The 21,750-nt window shown below is 40.4% G+C and overlaps 1 protein-coding gene across 1 annotated transcript in view; it reads right to left on the bottom strand.

Moving 5' to 3' along the window:
• The window catches only part of INO80C (INO80 complex subunit C), a 33,307-nt gene extending 12,638 nt beyond the window's left edge, over positions 1–20,669 (bottom strand). Inside the window, exon 1 of the mRNA XM_075084407.1 lies at positions 20,402–20,669. Coding sequence (XP_074940508.1) covers positions 20,402–20,536 — 135 coding nt within the window. The 5' untranslated portion in view covers positions 20,537–20,669. The remainder of the gene's footprint in view (positions 1–20,401) is intronic.
• Between the last annotated feature and the right edge of the window lie 1,081 nt (positions 20,670–21,750).

Genomic DNA, 21,750 nt, shown 5'->3' with positions numbered 1-21,750 from the left:
ACAGGAACATATAAAATTTATAAGAAGTTTTTTGTCAAGATTCTAAAGAATAATTGATTAATCAGTTTATTCTCCATATTTGGCTTCAATCATGCCTGAGTGTGGATTGAGGGAGTAAAAAAGATTTCACTACATGCATTATTTTTATATACAAGCCTCACAAAATCTACATGGCACTAGTTGGTGTTTTCTAGGCTTTTCTTTATGGTTTATTTATTTAGCAGGAAGAGCAGTTGGAGAAGGGGTGTGTGTGATCAGAAAGCTAAAAAAGTTGTGTGGCAGTCTAAACAATTTCTGATAGGTCTGCATGGCTGAGTCTATGTTGGTTTTTTATTTTGTGAGCACGCTGCAAGTCTCCACACTACCAGAACTAGCCCACACTACATACATAAATGTTCCTTGAGAAATCCTGATCCATACCAAAGCAAATGAGAATTTTGCCATTCAGTTTGGTGGTTCAATCGATAGGATTTCATATCTTGATTCTTTTCTCTTGAGGAATAAAAAGCTTGGCTAAAAGTTAAATCAATATTTACTGAACGGGTGGTTAAAATGTTTCTTTACTTCACCTTCAGACAGATAATACATAGAACAAAAAAATGTTTTCCTATGAAAACCTGCACTGCAAAGCCTTCTGTGTTGATACAATACTCTTTTAAGTAGGAGAAAAAAGGATCATTATTATTTTGAGTTATGGGAGTACCACTAGAAACCGAGACGATATAGCAAAGGCCATGATTCAGCATATCCTTCTCCATGTGATTACAAGGAAAGTGTTTGTATTCTTAACTACATGCATAAGTAATTACAGGATTAGGAAGTAGGCAAGTTGAACTCTACTTTGGGGAAATATATCAGTTATTAACAGTGCCTGTTTTTAACAGCGAAGAGAGGTCTTAAATATTCAAAGTATGGTATAAAGAAGCATTCAAGTAAAATAGTCACATTTCTAGTGTCTTATTAAAATATATGTATAGACATGATCTATTTTCAGAACCACAGTCAGTCCTCCGTCAGCTCATAGTACAGAGGATACTGCCATAATAACATCAGTGGAAGCAGCACTGAAGTCCGTAGCTTAAACTTGATTCTTCCCTTGCTAAGGACAACATTAAAAGGCAATGAGTGTCACGGAAACAGAAGAAATGCAGATGGATGTGCAGAAATATGTGCATTATGTGGCAGTGAGCAGCAAAAATAATATCTTCAGCAATCCTGAGTAAAGTGGCTTTATACAATGAGTTGTTAGGTTTCAAACGATATTCTTCCACATGCACGCTTCCAGCACTTCAGATTTCAGGAGCAAACATTAAAGTCAATCTTGAGAAAGACAAGGCTTGACATACAAGCTAATTTTTGATCAATAAATTATCTCTGATACTGCTTATTATCAGTGTAAATTCTGTAAGTGGACAAATCATCACTCACAGTTATTCTTCAAAGCGCTCTCACCTCTTGTTTGGTACCATTCGGTCAGCTTTAAATCCAATCCTACAGCTTCTTATTAACTACTTGGTCGCTTTTGTCCCTTCAGTGATCTCCTTCTAAGTATTCTGTTGTTTATGAAACAGGTTTTGAGTAGCACTCCAACAACATCTCAAAATAGTATCTAGTATTTTGAGGTGGAGCAAATAAAAATGGTTTATCAGTAAAGGGGAAGAAGCTTCCTTATACATATAGTCCTTAACTTCTGCAGCTGGGCACATTTACATATGACGCTTGCTGTCTTCAGTGGGTTTTTCTGTGTGGATTCAGTGCTAATCTTGCTGGCGCATTGGGAAGGAAAGTAAGGAACTGTTCCTGGCAGGACAATTCCTGAATGTAAATTCTACACGTCGTTTCTTTTCCGGACCAACCCCTAAGGGATTTCAGGTATTAGTGCTGCTAAGAGTCGGGATAACTCACGTTACAGGCCAGATGTTACTTTTGTTTGTGCTAGCATCCCTTGCACAGTGGCAGACGCAGCCGGATCCGGAGCAGCAGCTGCTGCTTTTCTGGGCCATGGGGACACTCGAGCCATCCTCCAGTCCCACTGAGGCATAATGCCAGCAGGAGCTCCTGGATCTGTCATGGACAGTTTGGGAGCAGTGGTTTCCTCTCCAAGGCAAATGGTGCAGGCTGGTGTGCAGGACTGTAAAGCAGCTTGCATACCACAGTGGTATGCAACTGATACCATGATTTCAGAGCCCTGTGACAGACTGGGAAGCAAACAGGACTGAGTACTATGATCCCAGTTAGATGCTGGGAACTGAGATAAAGACATACTGTAGAGGCAAGCCAGTTCCCTCACTCAGCATTGCTTGTATGAAAATTCTGATTTTTAGCAGTAGCACTATGGAAGACAGATACTCAGCTAATGTGCTTTTCTTTCTGGAAATACATTAAAGAGTTGAGTAGAAGCGCTGCTTCCAGAATAATGTGCTCCTGCACAGAGAAATGAACTCCGGCAAGTACAGAGCTTTGAAATGCTCTTTCTGAGCAGCCTGCAGAAGTCTCCGCTGATATCCTCAGCGCTTTTTCAGCCACAAACTGAAAGGGTCTTAATAATCTACTGATCTGTCCAGCCTGTGTTTTAAAATGTCGGGATTTAAAGCATAAGAAACATCATTTAATGTTTCAGGTTTGTTTTTTTTTAAAGGCATGGGGGAGACACCAATATGGATCTACCTTTGTACTGCAAACCCCATGTTTCCTGAAAGTGAATAGTACAGTGATAATACAACACATTATTTACAGCTTGAAAGAAGATTCCTCAGTGCACAATTACTGTACAGTAAAGGTGAGCTTTAACTTTTAACATTAGTTGAACAAATCTCTCCCAAATGTGCTTGTTCACTTGATCGTTTAGTTTGGAAAATAGTTCATTCTTCACCGTCACGTGATGGGGCAAACAAGCAGGAATGAATTCAAATCCCCTTTGTAGTCCTATGAAGCAGTGGCGGTCTCATGAGCACAGTGAGGAAGCGCCTGTCACCAGGGAACATGTACTGCTCAATGTGTGCTGTAACCCAAAGTCACGTGTGGGTAACTTCCCCTTCCTGCCAAATTCACAACCAGTCCCCAGCACATTTTCTCTACCCAGCCAGTCTCGTAGCTAACTCCCTCACCCCCAGCGTCCTAGGATAATCCCAAATGCTTTGCAGTAGGGCTAGAAAGAAAGTGTAACCATGGGCTGAAACTCCCAATAGCTTCTTTAAAGCTTCTTTTTAACTGATCTTGTAAACATCCTGTATGGGAAGCTCTATATATACTTCAAGGAGAGAGACAGTGAAGCAGCTTTTAATGTGCTCTTTGTGACTAAATTGTGTCTTTTAAATAGTGGTTTCTGTAACTAGGGCTACAGGGAATTTGTGCTAGAATAGTCACTAAGCAGTCTGTATTCCTCCACAGGCTGTTTGAAGATTGTAACAACAAAGACTTTGAAGTGGCTTTACGTTTACAGGGTGCATCTGCACTGGCAAATGAAGGTGTGATTTCAGTACAGCTGGACATGCTTACACTAGTTTTACCCCAAATAACGATAAAAACACTACAGTAAAGACTGCAGCTAAGCCATCACCACCAAAAGATGAACTATGTTTGTCCTTTCCCATCAACAAGTCCTCTGGCCCTTAACCTCCACAGAAGTCCATGCTTCCACCACTTCTCATGTTACCTCCCTGTGTCCTCCTCCTCCTCCCAGTATCCTCCGTAGCCAGGCATAGACCAAACTCGACTGGAATGGCATGTTTTAAAAGCTGTAGACAGCAGGTCAAAGGCTTCTTATAGGACCACTTGTGCAATTTTATTCCCTCTATAAAGTTGCGTTTATGTGCTTTAGCTGAATTTTAACTACAGCCACAGTGTGACAGGTTGGCAACCTCAACCCCTCCTGGGATAGATGGGAGCAATAGTGAGGGGACCATCTATCAAGTATTCAGTGCAGCCCAGCTGGGTGGGACACTGTCCTCCCTGTTACGTACCAGGACTGGGTGATAATCACTGTGTGAGGAAGCTGGCTGAGGACTTCATTTGGTTAGGAGCCGGCTACAATTTGAGCGAGAGCAAAGACCTGCAGCAAACACTTGGGAGTCCTAAGAGATTTGCGGGTAAGAGCAGCCAAGTCAGGGGAAGAGACCTGAGCTAAGCTTTGCTACCTTAACACTGGTTTCTTTTGAATAAAGCCAAACCCCAGGAATGAGCCTAGTTTGGACCCTACTGTATACGCTGTCTGTCCTAGGAGAAAACACACATTGGGAGGCTGCCTAATCGCATACCACTTTTCAATCCTAGGTTTTGGTAGATCTATTAATTTTTTCAATATATTCTGTTCCAAATTCCCTACCACAGATGTATTGCTTTTCACATGATTTCCAAAGATTGCTCTGTCTGTCTGGTTTTATTTAGGGAGAGGACAAGCAAAACTTCTAGACCGTGGAAGCTAAATTCTTTGTTTTGGCTATTTCTAGGTAGAATCAGCTTTGTGGAGTTTGGGATGGGTGTCTGTGATGGGACTAAATACCATGTGAAATTAGCTTATTATGAAAGTGCTTGCCTGAATCATCATTCCTTCCCCCTGCCCCCCCTCCCCCCAGCAAGGATTAGAAATCCATAACAGAATAACTGATATATGTTAAAGTGTCATTTCTTACCTTATTTACTTTTGGATTATATTCTCTAATATTTTTTCATTATTTTAGACTAGCTAGCAGGATTTTATGAAGTATAATAAACATTAAAAATATGGAAGATAAAAGTCAAAGATGTAAATTTGTGCATTTCTGGCATCCCATCACTGCAGATCATGCATGTCATGGCTTAGAAAAAAATGGATTTGCACATCACTGAAAGTACACTATGATCATCAGTGACCTTTTTGTTAGATGTTAGTTTTACATGGTAAAACAGAATTTAAAAGCAGAAGGTAAACTAAACAGTGTGTTGGTAAAGCAAAACTTAAATGCATAAATTCCCTAAGAACTGGAAAGGGAGTTTCTATTTTAAGGAAGCAAAAACAATACTGTAAACATTTATTTTCTCTGTCTCTTTTGTTTTCTGTAAATGATTAATTCTTTAGTTTTAACACTATATTGCGTACAGCAATTGTAGATGAAAGTGATTACATATGTAGTTTTTTGGTCTGATTTTGCTTCTGCGTTCAGTATTTCTGATACTTTGGCTTTGTCTTACAGTGATGACTAGGGAGCTGTATGTCACTATTGAAAAACAAGTAATAAGTGGGGTCTGGTTCTAATTCAAGCCGTCACAGTTTGTGGTAACTTTGCCCCAAGCACCCAGTTTGGCTTGCTGAGGAACCCACTTGCTCCAACCTTTGTATGTGAAATTCAATAAATAGTTTAAATTATTTTTACTTATGTTTGGCAGCTGATTTTCATAATCACAATAACACTACAATGACATTCTTAATTTCATTGTCACAGTTGTTTGAAGTCAGCCTCAGTAATGGTCTATGTCTATTTATTCCAGCAGTAGGTTACTTCTAAAGCAATATCCAACCTGTAGCAACTTACTCAGCTTTTAGCTGTGTGTAAGTTCTGTGACATCCTGACAAAGCTGTGGCATGCAGCCAGGGAAGAAATTGGTAATTTATAAAATAGATGGATAATACCTGTATTTTCACTAGCAGCCAATTACAGTGAGTGAGAATACCCTCTGGAAACAGAGCACAAATGTCACTAGATGACAGCAGCGATGATACGAGCAGACTTTTTTTTAAAATTGGGAGTAGACTTTGAATGTCAGCTATTTAACAGAGTCTCAGCTAATACTGCTCATACTGGAACATATATTAAGCTGTTTGATTAATATATTAGCTCTCACTGTATAACAAACCTGGCACAGGCTCTTGCACATTCTGAATATTTAACTCGTTTAACTTTGCATGATGACATGACAGGAGCCATTAATACTTGAGCACGTACACTCTGGCAGACAAAAATGAAGCTCTTTACATTTCTGGGAACAATTCACAGAGAAAGGTGTCAGAATTAGACATGCTTAAGCTCATGTTAAAATTATAGCAAAAAATTTCACATCACCAATGTTATTAGCATGGTGTATTTCTGAAAGCAAACTCACTGAAGATTCCGTAACAATATAAGACTGAAGAAATAGCACTCTCTTGAACATGATTAACTCTCTTCATGTCTGTGACAGAAAAGTTTGCCAGAAAGACTTATTCAGTAACACATATAAACATGTCTTCACCATCTGGTTGCATTTTACTAGTTCTTGGATTCAGCAGGAAAAACTTTTTCCCTCGTCTTCTCCACTCACTAAAATGAAGCCCAATACAATTTCCCCAGCCTTTTCTCTCTCAGCACTCTGGTACATGGTAGCAGAATGTTCTCCCTTCACAGAAGGTCCTATATTGTTTTGGGGCAGGACAAAAAATATTTCAGCTTGAAAATGTGCAAATGCCAGGAAGGAAAGAAAACCTGCTCTTGCATATTGACAGCAAATTTTGTTCCACAGGGTACTGAAAAACAAAATTTACTAAACAAAAAAACTGAGTAGTAGCCAGCTGAAAACAGGTATTAAGTGCAGTGCAGATCAATGTCCTTGATTTCAAGCAGCTAGTAGGGTGCAAGACAGTCATGAATACAGTGTAAACTGGGAGTAAATCCATTTAAGTCAATGGGTTTCATCATTGCCAATCATCTTAAAAGACAAGGTTCCTGGTACAGGTTTCTACTTCCATTAACTTCAAAAGTCAATCTCCCAAATGTGCAACAACAAAAATATTTTTGTTTAAATTACTACATTGCCCTCAGAAGCTGCTGCTGCTTGCACTTATAAAGAAAGCTAAGGGAGGGTTGTTAAAAACAACACAAAGCTTGAAATTAGATTGTTGAATTATTATAATAATAGTTAATAATTCCAAGTACATGTCACTAAATGTACTCCAGCTTCTTCTAAGCGCTCCCCAAGGGACTCCTGAGTCATGCGTAAGACTCCTTTTCTGTGCAAGACTTAAAAATCTGCCCTTCCTAAAGTAGCAGTTCTTTCCCTTTAACTTGCTGAGTATTTCCGCTGAGCATCAAGAGTTAATCAACTATGCAAATTAACTCCAAACAAACACGTGCCTGAAATTTAGAAATAATCGCGCCTGTTGAGTGTATAAGAGGGAGGGGGAGGTGTTTGAAACAAGGCATGGAAAATGTTTCAATTGCACTCTAAATCAATAAAGGTAATACATAAAGACACATATGCTGTCCAGAAAGCAACCTGTATGCTATGCTTCCAAACTTCTACACTGCTGTTTTGTTAAAACATCTTACATTCCAACTGCCTTGGAAAGGCTGAATAAAATTTTACTCATGCACTAAAAGATTGGACTGTCACAATGTGATGGATGGCTTTTCTATGTTCTCTGTAGGGCATTTCAATACCATAGACTCCAAGTGCACTTGATTAAAAGGCGACATTCTCATTTAGGGTGCTGTCACTGCCTGAGTTTCAAACCATTATCATTCACCTGCACTGGTGCTTCCAGTGACAAAATACTTACCAAAATGTATAAAATACTAATTACTTTAGTCACTTTGATAGAGGTATAAAACACCCTAAAGCAAAGCTCTATTACGATGTGTGAGGGCCTGAATTCCAAATTAAAAATGCAGCCAAAGGGAGAATAAGATTTTAATTACATTCCCCTCCTCTCAAACATTTCTTGAAAACCTAGGGGAAAAAGACCTTGCAATTTCATGACACAAGAACTCCCTTCTTACTGGTACTACTCACTTAACAAAAAAATTCAGAAAAACTCAAGTTTACTTTGTTCTCTTCAAAATTATTAAACTTTCAAACACAGAAAGAGACTAACAAGCGTCAATAAAAAGCTTTGATTTCTTCTCAAGAGATTTCAGATGCCAAACATGTTTTTCCATTTAAAAACATTCAAGTGTTATGATAGACAAAGTTTATAACTTACAGATATTTCAAGGAGAAAAAATTACTATTTTCTATGGGGAAAAGCCTCAAATAAAATGTAATTGGGACGCAACTGTGAATAGCTTCACACTATCCCAGAAAAGCTTGGTTTAATTTGCATTTGCCACAAAGCTCCCTTCGGCTTAAATAATTGCAAAGGATCTCTCACTTTTAGATTTCATTTGGTGGATTGGGACTATTCCTTGTTTATAACGTTTGACAGTTTTCTTTATTAAGAAAATTGTAACTCGGACAAATTCCTGAGCTGAATGGCATGCTGAAGCAGCTCTGGAACTAAAAATTTCAGTATGTAAGGAATGAAAAAGCACATGTTAGTTCATACTTTCACCAAGGGTATAACTGAGCCCAGCTAACGGAATATTTTGATTCCCCAAGAGAAAAAAAGTCTTCTAAATTGATGGGCCTTAAGACTGAAAATGGATGGAAGCATACTAGCAAAAAAGACTAGAGTAAATCACAATTGAATTTTTATAAAAACTGCGAGTACATTCCTTTATCAGAAAAATTCAGTTCAGTCAAGGACTTTGGTTAAACTGCTTCTTAAAGTTTAAAATACATCATCTGATATAGTAAAGTTAAGGTCAAAGTATTTCAGGAAAAAAGAGTGGAGGATTACAATATGCTCATATGCCGTTAACATTGTGATGCTGCTCAGGGAGCCTATCAAAATCCCTGTTGAATAACGGGCTTCAGCCAAGGTAGGAGAAGGATCCAAGTCCATTCATCTGCATGTGACTGAACCAGGGACAAAGAAAGCAAAAAGATATCAGCTCCTATGCCTGACAGGAAACCAATTCTATTCTGCAAAAAATACTGAGTTTCCTGATTCTAGTTTGTTCTGTAAAACATTATCCATTTTGACAGGAAACAACATTTGAGTCACAAACAAACAAAAAAAACCCCATCTCTTCAAGGAAAGGCAATTAATTAGTTTTGAGTAAAGACAGCGTAGATCTGTCTTCCAGAGCCCCTATTCTATCTCTTTTTCTTTGGAAAAAAAGACCTGAGTTAGAACAGTCAGATTTTACGCTCAGATGTTATGGACTAACTGGTAAACCAATGCAGAATACAAAACTTTACTCTTGCATTTTCACTATTTTTTGCACATTTTAGCACTTCCTTCTGTCTGTCTTAATTGTCACTTTAGGTAGATAAAAATTCTGTTTCTATTACCTTACTACTAACCACACCTACTGCTGCCATGATGCATTAGTAACTATGGCAGTCGTATTGCAAAGGCTTAGCACTACAGTCTAAATTTACTCAGAAGAAGGTTCTTCTATCTGACTACAGGTACTTAAGACTGTCGTACTCAAACACAATGTTAGAAAGGCAAACGTTAGGTATAGTGACGTATGAAACATTCCTCTTCTAAAGCACTGGAGAATAAAAATATCCTTTCTACAAACCTTCAGAAAGTTATCAAAGGCATAATGTATCCAAGGGCAGTAATGGCATCAGGTGCTCCAGAGGTCTTTAGAAGATGACAAGGAAAGAAACTATACCTTAGTTTTTAAAAATCTTCAGACTACAAATATCATCTCTATTGTTTCTCTCACATTATGGGACTAAAAAAATATGGCTGTACATGCCCTGAATACTACAACCACTTTCCTTCACCTAGCAAACTCAACACCAACCATTCCTCCTTTGAACAGCACGCCAGACCTCCCATACTCAGCAAAATTGTAGGTGCATTAACCTATGGCTACCTACATTTAACTGGATAATGACAAACTGATGACTGAACCAAAATAAACATACGGCAAATTCTAATTTAGATGAAAATGAGGTAATACAAGTATCTGTTATCTGACTATTTTGAGGCTGCTTGGGTGGAAAAGGGAGGAGAGAGTTGTATAGTGATGCTAATTTCAAGGCAAATTTCTGAAATATTTCTGCAGAAACATTTGTACAAGTCACTGGTTTACTCAACTATATATGTTCTGTGGCAATACACTTCACCCTGATAGTATATATTGAAGCTGAGGAACTGCAGCACATCTGATAAGCACTAGACAGTTCAGTGTTTTGCATATAAACTTGTATCCTGACTGACATTTTTGCTGGACTTGAAACAGAACAGAACTATTAAAAGACTTGACTTTTTCACTACATTCAAATTAGTGAAGTTTTGGTATTACATCCACGATCGTAGGTTAGTGGGAAACATAGTATTTAATATTTTGTGATGGGTTTAACAAGATATTTTAAGAAGCTTCCCACAATGAAATAGTTACCAAATTAAAAAATACCTTTTGGACAGTTGGAAAGGAGGAGGATAAAATGGGCAATTATGTGGCTGCAACAAATAGGTTTAACAAAAGTCAAGGAGAAAATGGAATTTCTGACTTGAGAAGATTTAAGGTTATTAGCGTGAGACTCAAGCTAGCATTGCTAGTTCTAGACTATGTAAACAAAGATAATCGACTTAAGGAATAAGGACTTTCCAGCTAACTACTTTGGTTTGAGGAGCCTGAACACACTGTGCATATGTCAAGGAAAAATGGCCTTCTCCTATTCCAGCTTCTTGATTTTAAGAGTTAATTTTGCTGTAAGAATATTGTGCTTCTCCTCCCAGGGAAAAGCAGTTCTACTAAAACGTAACCATTGTTACAGTGTAGGAAGAATTGATACTGTTTAAATGTAGTCATTGAATTTTGGGCTTCATTAATACACTATAGGGAAAATTTCCCATCTGAGGTACCCTGACCTGCCTATGGATGGAGCATACAACTGCTTGGCTAAGGAGAGGGCGCACCCACCTTAATCACATAAATCAGACATCTGAAATGAGACACGGGAACACTGAATCACTGAGGCTGGAAGCGCTCTCAGGAGGTCACTAACCCAACTCCTGCTCAAAGCGGGTAAAAACTGACCTTGGACCAAGCTGCTTAGGGCTTTGTCTCAGCAGGTCTTGAACACCTCCAAGGACAGAGATTCCACAGCTCTCTGGGCAACTCTCCATCTCCCTAGTTAGAAATCAATATTATATAAAATAGAAAATACTGGCTTTATTAACAAAAAGCTCTTTTGGTCACGAGCAGTCATATAACTCATGTTAATTACTGCCCTAATTTCTGTGTGTTCCATTTCAGCAGTATTTTGCTGTAGTCCTGATGGTTTCAGGGCATAAATGTAACAAAGTTTCTAGGCAGAGGGGCCATCTTTTATTAAATGTACCTGTTTATCCGGAAAATTAAGGCAAGCTGGATGGACTGCACACCAATATACCACTGATTCAATAGAAACACTGTTTTTATGGCATATCACTTTCAAGCAGTTTCCTCCAGGGTTTTAACTCCCTCCTCCTTTCTCCTAGATGATAAGTATTTTCATAATACTCTCTTCCCTCCCTTGATTAACATCCCCTATACTCTTGGGATGCCACTAACCTTTTCTTTATAGTCTACCTGATACGTACTTAACCAAACTCTAAGCAGTTGTTCTGTATTTACCTTGGGAAGTTGATATTTCATTTTCAGATTTGAAAATACACTTATATGCTTGAAAGCTTATTTGATTTTTCCAGCTGTACAACTTAAGTAACACTATCCATACCTGCAAACCTTGTCTAATTATGCAGAAACTATCATAGGCGTCTCAGCCTTTTCTGCCCTTCTTGTTCTTTCACTAACTCAGAAAACCATAAATCCAAGGAAGCAGTAAATAAGGCTGCTGTGATAAGCACATTGTATCCTTATGAACATGGGGTAAGTAGTACTACAAGCACGCCAACACTTTAAGGGCAGAAAAGTAAAAAAACCTAGCTTGCTTAAAACTGTGTAGAAGGATGCACCTCTAGGCCTGTGCATGTTTGCAAAAAGAGGTATCTTTTTAAATTATGGCAGATATCATGCAATTCACATATCAGGCAGGTGGTGCACGGAAGCACATGGAAGTGTGATATTTTGTCTGTTTAATGAAAATTAAGGACATATGATATACAACAAATTATTTTTCTCTGTTTAATAAATTATAAAAGGACAGATACGATACTAGGAGTCTCACTTCATGTGGTAAATCCTAGCAATGGCCTGCAATGCTTTACGGAAGGATTTTTCTTTTAATTCCCCAAAATGCTCTTTACCCACAGCAAGGACAATTCTTTTTCCTGAGTCAGCCAGCACTTACACCCTGGGGCAGGATGATTACAAACCATGTAACTACAGATATTCACCCCTCCCAGAATGATGGACTCTGCAGTTTAATTACACATTACTCACAAACTAGTTTCCTTCTAGCCATTTCCAATTTGTTTCTTGAATTAACAGTGATGCATTTTTATTACTACATAAATGCATGTTATTAGGTGGCATGACGATATAGCATTTTGGCTAGAGTTTTGGAAGGAAAAGATTTCTGATCCCCATTTGCACAACTGTGTATTTTGCATAAAAATTATCATTAGACAAAACAGGTAACAGAAATAAATACCTAAAATACGTAAGGAGCCCTTTCTGACAACTGTGTTCAGTACCAGACTACAGAATCATTCTCTTTGGAACAGACAGAACCTCCACCCTCAGCTGTAGAGGAGAAAACATTTCCATGCTCCCCTCCCACCACACCAGACCGGCTTCTTGCCCGGTGGTTAGGGTGTGCGTGGGGAAAAAGAGGGTTTGAATCCCCTCAGGCAGTGGCAGGAACAGGACTAATGTTGAGGGGAGGACACAGCAAGCACTTGTAAGGACGCAAGATATAAAAAGCAAGTGTCAGTGCCATAAGTGTGACTTCTGTTCTACTTTTGAAAGAAAGGTTTTAATACTGCTTTCAGAAAGGCAGATGTTCATGGTTCTGAATCCCAGGTGGCAGGAGTTGCCTATATCTTCACGGAGAAGTAGAATTAGGACTAGTCCTTAGTATTTCCTATTACCTCACAGAGGTTGCTGGAGTTTGTAGAATCAGTTCTAAGGTACTTAGGGACTGCCAGACAAGCAGTATGACAGCTGAAGCTGTTACTCTCCAGGTCTTCCCACAGGCTGGGACACTGGGTCTACTAATGAATCAGATCTTGAACTGCTCCAGTTTTCATTTAGTTTGTTACAGTAAACTAATGAAACCTGCAGTTAAGGGTATCTAAGCTCATGAAATAGCTCGCTGGTAGTGGAAATGTCGTTTTCCTTGCCACGTGGTCCTGTTTCTTCCTCGTGCTACCTCGAACACCTGTTAGACCTCCCTGTGAATCAGTCCAGTTCACCAATGCAGCAGGCGACAACGCAGCTTCCTGGGAGAGGGGGAAGGTTTGGTAAGTTAGTCTTCTGACTGATGACCTCTGTCAGTGGCTCAGCAAGTCTGGTGAGTACCAAAGCAGGTGTGACACAGGCAGCAGCATGCAGCTGAGACTTGTGGAGGTGGGTAAGCATGAAGGAGATACGAGGAGACTGGGACTCTCGTTTTTGATCATGAGAGGCTTACAGATTGCCTAATTGAGCCTCTTGAAGTTGCAGGTGTGCTTTGCCATGAGTCAGGGCATGCTGTTCATGGATATGAATTCTGCTGTGACGGCCAGGTACATGTCACAACATGGGGTATCACAACTTTTATGGCTTTCTGCAGGTCTAAATAAATAGCCAACGTCTCCATTGTTTTCTTGGAATACTTTAAAAATGTGTTCAAAATCCTCCCAGACTACCAAATTAATATTTCTATTAGCCTTTCTAATACAAAATTAATACATTTATGTAAGTACTAATGCCTTGCTAAAGGAAGAACTGAAGTTATTACCTAATACAAGCATTACACTCTACAAAAATGTGAAAAACAGTCTGACACCTCTTCAAATCTGCCATGTCTAGACAGTTAAGTTATTCCAAGTTTTCTTTTGTTAATCTGAACCTTTTAATGTGCTAACTGGGTTCTGAGATCACCTTTTAGGAGCACTACCTCTCAGAGAAAATGTCATGCTAAAGTACATGCGGCATTTTAGATTGCTCTTTTGCTTTCAAAAAATAACCTGTCCTATTTTATCTCATGATAAAAGCAGTGAACCATCTTTATTATCTTTCCTAAGTTTCTTTCATGTTTATTATGAATCCTGAAATTAAGCATTATCATAGCGAGACTGTCCATTTTCTATTAGCTAAAGGAAAATATTAAAGTTCTCTACTAGGATAAGGGGAGAAGGGTAAAAAAACCATGACACCAGCTTACTGACGCCCATAGTAAAAGTCAATACACATATGCTTTTGCCTTACTAAAACATAACACATCTGTGTTTACTCTAAATCTAAAATCTAATCACATTTGGTTGGGGGGTTGGTAATTCTCTGAGACTGGCATAGACAGGTTTGGAAATTCACATACTTTTATGATTACAGATCATCTAAAGCCTTCAGTTTGTGACAAATGTCAAGCAAAGTCAATTCTTAGCTCTCAGTTTTGACAGTTTCCCTTTTAATCTAGATTGCTCTATAAAAGTAATTCCCATTTTTAAAATAGAGCTAAACTTAAAACACACATAACTTTTGCCAGACTTCCCTACAAAATCTGCTAATTGTCTTTTAATTATCATTTTTGCCCTTCAGGGACTGGAGGGATTCTGGCTCTTTAAGAGATTTGACTTCAAATGTTCAAGCGACAAAAACTGGTACCTCAGGATAATCCTGGCTCTCATTAGTGGACTGCCTGAAAATAAGCTGGTTTTCAGGAAGAGTACAAAAACTCATGGAAGAAGAGACGTTTAATATTTCAGCTGTTCACTGTCTGCTTTGTTGCAGAAAGTATCTTTGTGGTCACATGTGTTTGAAAGGATTAGGAGATGTAAGTGGTGACCCTCTGAGTGCTTCATATAGAGAACCGCAGGTTTGGAGGAGTTTCAGCACTGTGTGGTCTGGTGCCAGGCAGTGTGATGCCAGAGCACATCACCTGTCTATCCCGATTCAAGCACTACCTGCTAAAACTCTTGTTAAGACATGGCAATTTGCTTTAAACAGGCTGCTAGTTTTGTAAGAGCCAAGACTCTTCGGCAGGGTTGTGAATAAGTGTGCAAGTGGCTGAACTTGAAGAGCTCACCTCAGCAGTAACTAGCAATTGACTGCACCTATCATGATACCTATACTTTATCCAGTGTAAGTGTCTGTTAAATCTAAACTGATTTTAATCGATTAGGTTTGAGTTAACATCCCCTGGGAGCACATTAGATCTTTTAAAGGTATTGTTCCAGGCAAGCGGCAGCTTCAGATTGGCACTGCTTCACTGGTTAAATTCAGATATTTTCAGTTATTGTCATACCTTAAGGGCTGAGAGATGTTTAATAAAGAAAAAGTGTAGTCTAGAACATAATGACGTGATAGCTTTTTAATAAACTGGCAAGTACATACGTACTTACATCTCCCTACTGTCATGCTGTATCAGGTTCCTGCTGTCTCTTTCAGGGCAGGTGGGTTGGTGAGAAACACAACTTTTTTATTTCATTTGCCACTACAAAGAAAAATCATGCTTTTCTGTTACAGAAAGTCTTATATGGAACAGTGTTGCAACAATTAGAATAAGTCTAGTGTTATACTGATTGGAGTAAACAAGGTCTGAATTCGTAAGCAGGTAATTTTTAATTTCAGATCAGAAAGTTATTATACTGTGACGCACTGGAGGAGGTACTTGTCCCAGAATATGGTGAGAGCAGCAGTTCAGCCCAGCAGTGCCAGTACTACTCACCGGTGCTGTAGTTACTCTCATTCTCCCTAACCTCATTTTTCAGGAAATTACAGCCAGATCAAATGGACTTTTTAAAACAAAGTTATTTTAAAATTGATTTGATGGTTTCCTACTTAATAGCGACAGGCTTGGTAAAATAGCATAACAGGAGAATTGATTAAATTTACTGATGGTTTAGAGTCCAATTCCATGCTACTTATGTACTACGGTAAGCCCTCTGTCTTTACTGGACAGCTTCTCAGTACATAGCAGTAACCATGTCAGTGTGGTATATTTAAGTCTTCTTGGTGAACTTACAGCTGTCTATCAGAAATCTCATCTGATGATCTTCAGTTTACGATATAAAGCATGATCGTTCAGTTATATTTAAAATAAAAATGGAGTTCTAAGCGTATCTTAGAGTTGCTCCTTTTATTTTCATGTTGTGCATGAGAGGAGCTTATTTATGAGGACGGTAACTTTGAACCGTTTTGACTTTATTTTCTAATATTGTTGGATAGCTTCTGTTTTTAAGCATAGAACAAGAAATACAGAAAGTGTTAAGTATCCAAACGAGAGCTAGTTACATAAAATCAAGGCTGCCAGCAGTACCGTTGCAATATTCGCAATTAGAGATCAATTAAATATATTTAATAATTTAACTCTTAAATATTATCACAGATGAGGAAGTTCAGTCCTTATTTTCTAAATGGTACCAAGACCTGCTGTTGCTACAATGATGGAGAGGAAGGAAGCAAAAAGCATTCTCTGTGTGTTTCTCTAGTTTACAGCACAGTTTACATCAATTCAAAATGTAAGATGAAACATGGTGTCATTCTCAAAGTAAGGCATTTACTATACTTCATCACGCGTGTCAGAAGTTGTTTCACAAATAACGTAAGCAAATATACATTACCATAATATGTAGCATATTTTATCTCTTTAATTATAAAAAATCAGAGACAGTTTTTTTTTTCAAAATCATTCTCTTATCTCACTGCAAATTTTATCTTTAAAGCTTGCTAGCTGTCATGGGCAAGCATTTCATTTCATCCATTACATCCTGAAGTAGCTTCCTGTTGCTGTATAATCTATAAAAATAATGGTGTGAACATTAAGGTAGAGGAGCTGGTGGCATTTTAAGATCACTGTCAAAGATTCTACCCCAGGTTAAGTGACAGTAGTTAAAAAGACAGGAGACCTGGAGACATGTCTGCACAAGAGGCAGCGACAGAGTTGAACCAGCTGCTGTCAGGAATCATGGGGCAAGGACATCTAACTGAACGGTGCCATGTAAACCACTAAACAGCATTGGGTTTGACACGTGAATGTTGACCATTTAATACAAATAACAGCACTAAAAATCTTTTGCTGCAGCAAAGACTGAGGTATTTTTCAGTAGCACAACTGCATGGGAGGAATAATTGTGTAAGGCTAATGAAAGTGATGTAATCAATTTGCAATCATGCTTTCCTGTAAACTTGCTTTTGATTTTACATTTGGCAAATACAGGCATTATATCCAAAAAGCATGTGTCTCCTTCTGTAGACGTGACTGACAAGCCCTGTGTGCAATGTGCTTCCAAGACAAGCATGACTCAATACCTTTGGGTTGGTAACTCATACAAATGAAGAATAATGTTTTTTGGTAATGTTCCTAAAGTGTATCTTAGAGAAAGTAGCAATTCATTTGTTGAAGAAACATAATCAAAATTGGGTTTGCACGCATATGTACGCTGTGTGGTAAGTGTACCTTCCTGTAGGATACACACAGTTACTCAAAGTAGTTGATTACATTGCTATCCTTTAGCAAATTTGTTATACAAAAAAATGAGCACATTTTTGAAATCTACAGTTTTACCAGACCAGCACGTCTTTCACGGTGAGCACTGCAATAGCTACTTGTGACATAAAGCTCGCAAAAGAAGAACAAACTATGTTATATGCAGAACTTACAAAAACCCCTTTTTCTTTAATTTCACAGTGACAGAATCACAGATATGGGTAAGTTCACAGCTGGCACAATGTGAAGTGTATATTCAGGAAGGCCAGGCACAAGGTTCTCAGCAGAAGTCACCAGTTAACAGGGAGTCGCCAGATCCTAAGCTGACCCCTGCAAGTAGTTACAAACCTCTCAGTAGGGTTCCTCTTACCGTCAGTTACTTAATTAACCAAGGAAATAATTCACTATTTCTCTATATGTTTCATAATGTCAGTATACTTAAAATAGAAGCCATTTTGTGCTGAGCTATGGCATGATATATTTGGCTTCTGAAAAGCTGAAATAGGCTCTAAAAGGCTGTTAAAAATATCAAAGGGGTTAATTATGAAAGTGAGCAGTCAGAGGAGCAACACATGCTACTTCCAAACCTCTGCTGAAAGTGGTGTGTATTAAAGGTGTGCACTTATCAGACTGCCAGATGAATGTTACCTGTTTGGAGTTAAAAAATAATTAAAAAAACACCAAACCATAAAAATCCCACAAGGACTGGACACTCGGTATATCAGATATTCAGAAAAAGTATTTAAAGTTCATGGGTGACCTAGCCCCTGATTGGCTGAGCCACTTAAAGACTGGGTAAGTTACAAAATAGAGCATTAAGTGCTTGTTGACTGGCTGTATTCTGAGCAGCTCAGCAGACTAGAATTCTTGACTGTTTCATTGTGTCACAGGTTTCCTTATCCAGAAAAAGTACATTACTCAGCAATTAACTATGGACTTTATAAGGACTTCCGGAGATTAAGATTAAATAAGGTACTGCAGAAGAAAGTGCCCAATAATCAATGTTTCTAACTCAAAAAATACAAAGCCCCCATTTCATTTCTGTTGAACTGGCTCGCTCCAGAGCTAGCCAGCAACATTGAATGTGATTGCTAGAAGATCAACGAGCTGTTTCTTGCCCCATTCCTGAAGTTACACATTTTATGAGAGTAATTTTTTTCTTTTCCTTATGGGATTGATCTGCACTGCTGAAGTCAGTGAATGTGTACACTGACTTGGACATAATGTTGAGAAATTACTCCTTTCTCCAATGAAATCACTTGTGAGAAGAATTGCAAAATCTGTTTATCACGCACTATCAAAACCCAGTTTGAATAAAAATCATGGATTGTCTCATAATACCGGAAGCCCTCCACAGGCTCAAGTCTGGTGTGAACTACAGAAAATAGTTTTAGAGGCTGAAGGGTTTGGGGAAGTTTTTTAAATAGAAAAGGTTTTATAAGCATTTCAATTATATGAAAGTATATAATGTTTTATATCTGCATACACAAACACACACAACCACAGAGCAGACCTCACCACGCTGGAAAACCCAGACTGTTATCTCTAGCAGACCTTGAATGAGTTGTCAAACGTAATCATGCCAGGTAGTAATTTTTCACAGTTGCAGTGCAGTTTGTAAGCTACATTAAGCACTATGGCTCATACTCCCTCTCCTAGGGATAAACCACCAGAGAAGGAAAAGAAACTATGTAACTGCCACAGGGTGAAAACAAGAGTTACAAGAGTCATCCAGAATGAGGAAGGGTTTGTGACTGCTCTGGTGGGTGCACAATGGCTTTTAATTGTCTGGAGAGAAGATCTGCTGAAAAATGCAGAAACGTTCCCCTCATCTGATGGCTCATGGGAAAATAAGCAACCTAACTGGCAGCAGTGCACACTCCACAGCTATGCTACTGTTATAGTTCATGAAATGTTACTGAGAATAATTTCTGGGAGAACAGTTTTTCTAACCCTTTTTTGACCCTTTAGCTACTGAAATCTTTCTAAAAGAAGTAATTCAAGACACCCTGCATCTAAAGTCTATGCAGATGTCACATACACGCTGACTCTGAACCTCTTCCCAGGCTTAGCTCTGGAGCATGAGGTGCTACTGAATGATCAAGGGGTAGATGTCGCCAGCTGGGGATGGGTCTGTGGAGCTGCACTGTCGCGTCACACGATGCAGAAACAGAGGCTGCACTACCCGCTGCGACTGAGGACAGGAGGTTAGGAGAAACTCACATTAATAGCGCTTCTGCCTCCCCGACCCTGTTCCCCAAAAACTCAGGCTTTGAGGTTACATCTTCATTTCACTTAGCTCAACCGAGAGGCCATAACTCAAAAACGTGTTTGAGCTGCACACGACAGAACTAGTTGCAATTAAGTTGTGCTCATTAAAGCGCTAATCCCTCCACTGTGACAGATCAACTACCTCAAATTAAAATCATCCTCACGCACAATCAAGAGATTTGTGCGTGTAGGTGTACATACAGAGTTCAGGTATGGCATAACTTTGGGAACAAAGGAAGCTACCGAAAGCAAGCACGGAAAAAACAGTAACTCCAAGAAGGTTTGTCAACATGCACAACGCCGACAGTGAAGAGATTTTAAACACAGCTTTAACTGATCTCGGTTAAACTTTACTTCTCGGTTACACACCCGACTGGAGAAGGCGTGAGAACTACACTACCAGTTTAGCTGTATACACGGAGGGGACACAACCCCCACGCTACAAGGGGGTGAAAGAAGAGGCCTGAAACTCGGCGTTCAAACCGCCTGGAAAAAAAACCGGCAAAGGAAGGGTCACCGGAGCCCCGCGGCTCAGCGGCAGGCACCCGGCGGCCAACCGATCCCTAGAGCTGAGCGGCTTCCAGTCAAGCCACGGGCGGGACTGAGGAGAAGGAGAAGGAAGAGGGACAGTGAGAACTCCCGCGGGCTGCCTGACAGGAGGTAACGGACACTCCGCCCCGCGCGCCTCCCGCCCGCATGCGCGAGGGGCGGGGCGGGGGCCGCTGCGCATGCGCGCTGTCCGCCCGGCTCCCATTACCTGTGAGCCGCCCGCCGCCGTCGCTTTCTTTTTCTTGGCGGGGCCGCTGCCGGTGCCGGGGCTCGCCGGGCGCTTCTTGTTGCGGGACGGGGCGCCGGCAGGAGACGAGGCCGCCGCGGGGATCAGACTCGCCATTTCCCCTCACACCCACCCAACCCCTCCGCGCCCGGGCTGAGCACGTCGGCGGGGCGGAACCGGCAGGGAGCGCGCTCCCCCCTCCCCCCACACCCACCCAGCCGGCAGGCGCGAGGCAGCCCCGCGCAGGCGCACTGGCGGGGCGGGCGCTGGCCGGCGGGCACGCGCAGTAGCAGCGGCGCACGCTCCCGCAAGCCCGGCGGGGCCCCGTGAGGGAGGCCGTTAGCGGGGAAGGGTTGGCGGTCACGGCGGCTGGGTTCCCGCTTGTAAAGGTTTCCGCCGCGGGAGAGCGAGGCCGGCGCTTTGGCGGCCGGGCCGAAGCTCCTAGCGCCGCCTCGTTGACAGGGAGGTGACACAACGTGGCAAGCCTCGGGTTTGTTAACCGTAGGAGGTAGTAGGTGTGCAGGGCTGGGAAGGGCGCTGCCGCCCGGCCCCTTGTGTCACAGGGGCTTTTGAGTCCTGCTGTGTGCAGTCATTTGGGAAGTGTAAAATGAAAAGCTGTGTAAGACCTGACTGAACACAAGCTGTAGTGTGGGAGGTGGGGGACCTACCCCATGTGCAGTGTGAGCACTGGAAGACGGTGCTGCGTGTGCAGGCGATCACTGTCTTTAAGCATGCCCCATGTGAGGTTAAGTTCATGCAAAATACTTTCAGACCACGAGAAGGGTCTGTGAGTTTCGAATGTGTCAGCTTTTTCCAGTTGCCCTGAAAAAAACATGCAGCTGGTTTTAATTGTTCCCTTCAGCTCTAAGATGATGAGCTCCGAGAAGGCCACTGATAAATGTTCGGTGTGATTGTCCACACTTAAACTGTGTCAACTTTTAAATGCAAGTTGCAGGTAATTACAGTTGTCTAATTAAAGTTTTCAGAATATGACTACAGATAACAGTGTCTTTCTGGGTAATTCATACCGTTGCAGATTTGCTTGCTTCCACCCTGCTTTGACGTGGCTAGGGAATCGGTCCAGCAATTTTCCTTCTCACTGGAATCTGGAGTGCTTTTGCATCGGAGCAATGTATCAGAATAGATTTGTGGTGATTTGGACCGTGCTCCAAAGTGTTTTCAACAGTCCTCTTACTGTCTGCTGTTTCATACCCTACCCCAGAGAACTGGTTGGCAGTAATGTGGGGTTTCAAGCTGCTTGGTGGCTGATAAAACTCTTTTTAGCCTCTTCATGCTTGTGTGCACCTGCGTTCAACATACTGGTCAACTTA

The sequence above is a fragment of the Phalacrocorax aristotelis genome, chromosome 2 (assembly GCF_949628215.1).
Source record: "Phalacrocorax aristotelis chromosome 2, bGulAri2.1, whole genome shotgun sequence".
NCBI classification, from domain to species: Eukaryota; Metazoa; Chordata; class Aves; order Suliformes; family Phalacrocoracidae; genus Phalacrocorax; species Phalacrocorax aristotelis.
The sequence above is the reverse complement of the archived record's forward strand: the minus strand, read 5'-3'. Positions and strand labels throughout refer to the sequence as shown.